The 7,173-nt window shown below is 44.0% G+C and overlaps 1 protein-coding gene and 1 long non-coding RNA gene across 2 annotated transcripts; both read right to left on the bottom strand.

The window, feature by feature from the left end:
• Nucleotides 1-141: 141 nt before the first annotated feature.
• Nucleotides 142-2,454, bottom strand: LOC121663807. Its single transcript, XR_006015765.1, has 2 exons — nt 1,229-2,454; nt 142-271 (listed from the first exon to the last, which is right to left on the bottom strand). It is a non-coding gene; the product is annotated as an uncharacterized LOC121663807 (long non-coding RNA).
• A 420-nt stretch (nt 2,455-2,874) lies between these two features.
• On the bottom strand, nt 2,875-6,440 carry EVI2A (ecotropic viral integration site 2A). Its single transcript, XM_042026485.1, has 3 exons — nt 6,262-6,440; nt 3,494-4,279; nt 2,875-3,408 (listed from the first exon to the last, which is right to left on the bottom strand). The coding sequence occupies exon 2, from the start codon at nt 4,261-4,263 to the stop codon at nt 3,505-3,507; it is 759 nt and encodes a 252-aa protein (XP_041882419.1). The 5' UTR covers nt 4,264-4,279; nt 6,262-6,440; the 3' UTR covers nt 2,875-3,408; nt 3,494-3,504.
• Between the last annotated feature and the right edge of the window lie 733 nt (nt 6,441-7,173).

The raw sequence follows: 7,173 nt of genomic DNA, 5'->3' as shown, positions 1-7,173 counted from the left end.
CCCGGCATCCTTCTCTCCTGGGAAGGCCTGGGTTTCTGTAACAGCCAGGGATGTGTCAGACTGGTATAAACTGGGCCCAGTTGCTTGCAGTTGGTAGAGAATGAGTTTGTCTGCTCTTGGACTCCTGGCAGTGGTGTATTTGTGGCTTTCAGTCATGGCAGCGTGGTGAGGTGCTGCTGCAGAAAGGGATCTCCAGATCTCCCCGCAGAAGAGAACCAGCATGACCTGGTTGCTGGCCATTTCCCTCCAGCCTCTTCACAAGTGTCCTCTCCTATTGCAGGGAAGAGGTAGAACATGGTAACTTGCAAACTGCATTTTTGCACTTTACTGCTGCCAGACAGTTTTGTGTTAATACCATCACAGTGAAAATAACGCTCTAACCAATATTTCACATTTCAAGTCTGTTCCTATCTGCATGATCAGCAGGTTTGTCACTGACTTTACAAATAACAGCAGATTTTCAACATTATCGATCGTATTAATTAAGTGACTTGTTTGAAGGTAATGGCTTATTATCATCTTTTTTCACCTTATCAGAAAAAGACATTGGCAGAGCAGTCCTCACAGGGTTTCAAAATAACCTTTGTCAATCATGTAACTGGTTATGGACCTGGAACAAACTCTGCAGCATTGACAGACAGGGTTGTCAGAAGTGAAGAAATGGCTTGTTGTGATAGAAGCTGAGACAGAAGTGAAAGGCTCTTTTACAATTCTTTTAAACTTTTATTTCCTGTTCTCATCTTTCTTCAGCATAGCAAAATATTCAAAAGTTTCCATTCTAATGGCAAAGCGTTTTATAAATAAACTCCTGCATGCAGACTGTGCAAATGTTGAGTTGTTGGCATGAAACAGATTTTTTTTTTCCCCTGTACTGATTGGAGTTCAGCTCTCTAAATGTCTCCATATGAAATAAATGTTATAAAATCTGTCCCCTACTTTCCTTCTGAAGTCACTTTCAGGCAATTTGAGCTAATTCATTAGCTACTATAGTGCTAGTCCTGTGAAGCTATTTCTGGGAAATTAATATGCATGAGTCTTTATGGATTTACAAATACGCAAAATTAAATTTTAAATGCAGCAGTGTAAACACACATGAGCAGTAAGTTAATGACTCGAGAACGACGAGATCTAAACTGTCAGATTTGTAACGGGTTAAAATGATTCAATTCAGCTTTTATCCAGCTCCCCTCTTTTCAAAATAGAGTTAATACTTGAAGTTGATCCTTACCTGTACATTTATCTTCTCTCAAGCAAGCACCGTCTGACTTTGTTGTTTGAAGGCTCGGGAGGGCTCAGTGTGCTCAGAGTCAGACAGCGTAAAATGGCTCTTTTCATGCTGAAGTTTGTGCAGAGAGAGGAAGTTGCCAACACTGGCAGGAAGCGTCCGCGCCGGGCGGCTCGGGGACTCTTTATCTCGGAGATCGTGTGTTCTATGGGCAAACTCCTGCTCTGCCAGCACGGCTGGGCTCGTATAAACATGGGCTTGTGGCACCTCCGTGTGTTTATGTGCAAGTTCTTAAATACCTGTTTGCCTGTCTTTGTAGAAAATAGTCAGAGTTTCTTCTGTGTGAATCAAAAAGTGTGCAAGTTTGGGCTGGATTTGAGCTGCTGATGTAATCCAGTGGTGGGTTTGCTGTGGTTAGTGGGAAGCCACCCCGGGCTCCTTGGTGAGTCATGGAAAGCTGTGTGATCATGGGATGCTGGCTAATAACACATCCTCTGTTGTGTAGCTGCATCAAGAGGCAGAGGGCAAAATCTGATTTCACCCTCAGCCTGTCCCTACTCGCTCGGTTGTTTTTCTCTGTGGACAGGGTTGGGACCTGCTGCCATCACTACGGAGGGCTGTGCTCTGTGCAGCTGCTTCCCCCGTCTGTCCCTGTCCATTCCATGGAGTGTAACTCAAGCTGCTCTCTTTGGTCTCCTGGAGCATTTCTGCCTGGAAAGGCTGCCTGGCAGAAAGAAACCCACACCAGATATGTCCTTGTGGCATTTTGCAATTGTGTTCTGCCTGTGGCTACTGACAGATTCCGCTGCTGCCCTTCCTGTTGTGCCTCTCTTCTGACTGCGCTGCTTCTCTTTCTTTGACACTCTGCCTGCTGCTGCAGCAAACATGCATCCTGATCACATACTCACACAGTAACTCAGTGTTTCTTGTCTGATTTCTTTGTCTCCTCCCTGTTCTCTTCAACCCCTGTGGTTGATTCCCAGTTCTAGGCTGAGCATGCAAACTCCTTCCAGCTTCGTTTTCCTCACTACACAACCCACCTCTGAGCCTGGCAGTTGCATTTTTTGAGCTGTGTCTCTCCTCTGGCTGCCACAGTGCTGTGGTCCTGCCTCTGCTGCTGCTGTAGCTGCCCTGCCAGCCAAATTAATGGCTGATCTAAAGGAATTGGGGTGGGGGATTCAGTCATGCTGGTCATCTCAAACTCGTGCAACCATCTTATGCGTCACAGCTGTTGGTTACAGCTGCACAGGATGTTTGGAGCTTTGGCACTGTGCAGTCTCAGCACTTGTAACCACAGCGCAACAGAGTTTCCACAGCCCGAGGAGCAGCCTGTGGAAAGCTTCTCAGGTTTCTTATTCTTAAAACAGCAAAGCTCTGCTGCAGGGAGAGCGGCCACAGGCACCTCCCTGGAATTATGGGACTGAAAATAAAGAAAATAAAAGGGGTTGTGGCTTGAGGAAATTCTTGGCATGTTCTTATTGGTGTCAGGAGAAAGTGGAGTGTATTTCCATGATGCAGAAATCACAGCGAGTCATCAGAGACCATTACTGAGCTCAGCCAATGTTACAGGAATATAACATTCCAAGGTGGCTGGTCATGTTTTTTCTAGCATTTTGACTTGGAGAAATAGTATCACGTAAGTCATTTAGAAACTGATATTGCAAGTTTATTGAGGATAACAAATTGAACAAGTTCTCATATTCTAGGAAATACTACAAACTTCATTTATTCGTAGACAATGTCAAAACACAATAAATATGGTTCAAATCAGTCTGCTTCAAATGTAATTGAGCTGGTTTAAGACATTCTTGGTGGAAAATCCAGAAGGGCATTTTGAGAGGGACTAGATCCTGAATCAGGGGTCGAATCAGAGTTGTGACTAATGTATGGTTTTCTTTAAAAAGCAACTTGGTTATACCTGTGCAGCATCTTAGTGTTCAGTGTGGTGGTCAGACTGACAGTCTGTCCCTTGTTCCCCTCCGTGGTCTTTGAGCATGGGCAGATTCTGTCCTTTTGGTTTATCCTGATCAGCTTCTGTCACCCTGATTTCTGGTGAAAGGAGTAAAACCAGTGTTGACACTACTTACAGAAAGCTATTTAACATTCTTACTGCCTTCTGGATCCACACATGGCTGCAGCATTCCCACTGGCATCAGTAGAAAAACTCTAAACTCTGGCATTTCCTGAGGGGAAATTCTTGTTGTTACTTGAAAGTCATGTTTTTGCCTTACATTAACAGTGTAACAAAGGGAAAAGATGAATTTTTACCTGAGTGGGAATTAAATCTCAACTACAAAATTGGTTAAAATGGGATTGTGTGACTGGGATGGTTCTTTGCTGTCTTGTTCATTATCTGCTGCTTTGGTGAGTTTCTCAGTAGTTTCATCTTTGGTTTTCCTTTGGTTCACAGCATCCCTCCCTGGTATCAGCTCCTGCATTATCAGCTCAGTTCCACTTGTCTCCTTGGGCATCCTCTGCCACGTTCCTGCTGCCATGGGCCATAAGCTGTTGGTGGCCAGGAGGTCACCATTGGTCCTGGGCCTGCGTTTGCCCTGCTGGGCTCTTTTGAGATAGGACATTTTGTTAGCTACTACAACTGTGGACAGAAACAGGCAGGTGCAGATGAGCACAAGAACTGCAATGATAATGAAGCAAATCAGTATGAGAGACTTATTGTCGTCACAGGTTTCTTTGGTCATTGGGCTCTTGGGTTTGCTGCTGGTCCCCAATCCTCCAGTGGTGGAAACTGCACTCGGGGCAGGGGAAGTTAAATTTTGGGCCATTGTGGAGGAGAAGAATGGCAGGGTACTTTTCATTTCAAAAGTAGTCATTTGGCTGCTGAAATTGAGGCTCAGAGCAGAATTTGTACTTGCTTCTGTCCTGTTCCGGCTCCCACTGAGGTTTTGGCCGATGGGACTCCAGGTTTCATCTCTGAGCTGAGGGTAACCGGTGTGGTTTGCACTTGTTTGCAGCCACAGGCAGAAGATGATCATGACAGGGAAGGCCAGGTGTGGGTTACTGCATCTCTTGGTCTTCATCTTCCTGTTGAGTCCCCTGCAAAAATACAAATTATGGTGTTAGTTTAGCAAATGCTGGTTCTTAGAGGTTTGGATTGGACTTCTCGGGGAATAGCAGCCTTTTTGATGAAAAATACTTGGCCTCATTTTGGGGGGATGTAGGAGGATGAGTTCAAGCGCCCAGATTGTGAAAGAATAGATTGTCTCAAACTTCTGACAGTTTGAAGTTTATAGAAAACATGTGAAGATCAAAAAAGAGCATGGAGCAGAGAGAGAAAGAAAAGTGTTTCCAACTGAGTGCTTCGTGATGTGAGGGCAGACTCTGGGAGTTCCTCCTCTCTGGAGCTGCCCATGTTACACCCAGTCATCACTTCTGCTTTTACACGGAGAATGGAGAGACCATGAGGAGGTTACAGATCACTGACTGCTTCTCACCTCCCTGAGTTCCCCTGGGGCGGGCAGGGGAACCCTGCAGGTAACAGATGGGCAAGGGAAAAACTTGAACCCAAAATGTTCCTGTAAGTGACACCAGTAACTTACGTGAATTGTGTCTAGTTCCTAGCACAGCTGTCTGGAGTACTTTAAAATGCCCAGGAAAATCTTTGTTCTCTTATTTTTTCTTCTTTTTTGTACAAGAAGCTCTTTATCACAAATGTACTTCTTGTATTTTTCTCCCAAACATGCTACAGATTGTGACATTTTCTTTAAAACGCCACAGATAATTATGCAAATGAGAGTAATTATTCATATGTTCTGTTTCACATTTGTGGGGTATTCAAATCTGTACCTGTTGGATTTGTCTGGAGGGTAACAATGTGAGAGTGGGGTTGGTCTGATACTAAGATAATAACCTCAAATTAAGAGTGACAACTCAGCCAAGCAGTGACCAAGGCACTGCTGCTGCTTGGGCCAGGCTGCTCCTGACCTTCCCGGGGCGAGGCTGGTGTCCCACCAGTGTCTTTCTTCTGTCTCTAGTAACAGATCCAAGTGTCTCCTTTGGTTGTTAGACCCTCTGCTTGGTGCAAATTTAAATGCTGCAGAGAATGACTAAAAGTAACGCTGTTAATTTTATGTTTGTTCTTGAATAAATTTGTTTGTTGCCTGTAAAGGTAACAAAGTGTGCTTGTGTGTGTGTGTGTAAATATGAAAAATGAGAGAAGTGATGTTCCTGGTGTGTGCCCAGATGAAGGGAAGGCAGGGATGATACACCTGGTGTGTAAGGGGATCTCTCCTTGCACGACAAGGGAGCAACAAAAGATCTGTGTCTTTAATTTTGCAGTTCACCCGTAACATAAAATTATTCTCCATCCTGAGCTGAATCCTGTTTGTTCAGTTTGAACTAGAAACCATCTTAGTCACAAACTACAGCTCAGGTATCATTTTTGTCTGTATATGGTAGAAGTCACCTGAGTGATGCCTTGTGGCATACTTTGAAAAGGAAAAGAAAAGCAAACCCAGGAAACCTTGGGGTTTTTAAACAACATTTCAGCTATTTTGAGCAGAACAGGCAGAGCCAGCACAGCCACGCTGCAGTGTTCCTGTTCCTGCCCCGGGTGCAGCTCCCTGCTCTGCCCGGGGCACACTGAGCCCAGTGTTCATTGTGGGCTTCCAGACCAGATGTGCTTTTCTTAGAAATCAGCGGGCTCATGGTGTGAAGGGCTGCACTTGAAACCATGAGAGCAAATGAGCTGGTCTTTAAAGAGCTGGTTTTCTTTTTAGTTCAGCCCTTTGTGTCTGGGTGTTGATGGGGTCTCAGTACCCAGCAAGATCTGCAGTGCAGGAACAACAGAGCTAAGTAGTGACTGTCACTGTTAATGCCTAGGAGTCTGACTGTGAATAACCTTTAACATGACTAAAATACAGTTTATCAGCTTCCCTCATTCAGTTGGAGATAATATTTCTACAGTTACTATTTTTGAGTTACTCGAACTTTAAAAATACTTTTGCATATAATTTTCTACGAAATGTAGGAAACTTTGAAGTACAACTTAAAATAGGAGAACAAAAATGTGTACTTACCTTGCCAAGATGTAGTCAACAGAACATGGGTGTTTCAGATATTTAGTCCTTTGACAATAAGATTTCTTTGTGCATATATGTTGCTCCTAGGATGCAAGCAACCATCAGTGTACAGCAGGGAGATTTGGGCAGTGCTGGTGTTTTTTAGGCAAATCTGTAACTGTGATGACATGTGGCTCTAAGTGGGGAACTAAAACCACAGTGATGACACACTTCCTTTGGGTAACAGCTATACCATGAGACGTTGGGGGAAAAACACCAACTTGCCCAACTTAGCTCTGAGAACCACAGGAGGTAACGGGAAGAATAATCTCCTGTGCAGTTGAATGCTCTGTGTCCTGCCTCCGGTGTTGTCCTGCACTCAGGTGCTATCGAGAGAAGTGTCCCAAAACCCTTAAAGCTACACCTGTGCTGACAGCATTTATCAGCTCTTATGTAGCCTGTTGTTTGCCTTGGAAGAGTTAATGACAGCTCAGAGCAGTGACAGGTATTTAAAAGCACCTTAAATTTTCACAAGCTACTGATTAATTTATTTTTAATTAATTCTTCCTACTGGAAGTCTGTCTGCTGTGTGAACTCTGGAGATGTGGTTTAGGCAAATGCATTGCCCAGTCTCAAAATTCAGAGAAACTTTAAGTGAGAAAAAATATTCTCAATTATGTGAATGTTTTTGAAAAGAGTTGTTTTTCTAGGCAAATCCTCTGTACTCCTCAGAGGACTGACCATTCTTAGAAACGCCCGCCAAGCATTAGAGTGCTGCAGGACAGAGTAATTGGAGTGGCCCTGAGACCCTCTGAAAAAGTTGGGGTGTGGATGTTTGATTATTCTTAAGACTCCTGAGATAAATACATTTTTCCACGTACAAATATAGATACAATTTGAATCTCTAAGGTTGTTACAAAGTTGTGGGGC

This window comes from Corvus kubaryi, unplaced genomic scaffold (assembly GCF_017639235.1).
Source record: "Corvus kubaryi isolate FWS band 111438036 unplaced genomic scaffold, C.kubaryi_AGA036_p1.0 37284, whole genome shotgun sequence".
Lineage (NCBI taxonomy): Eukaryota > Metazoa > Chordata > Aves > Passeriformes > Corvidae > Corvus > Corvus kubaryi.
Note: the sequence above shows the minus strand (reverse complement) of the source record. Positions and strands in the feature narration are given on the sequence as shown.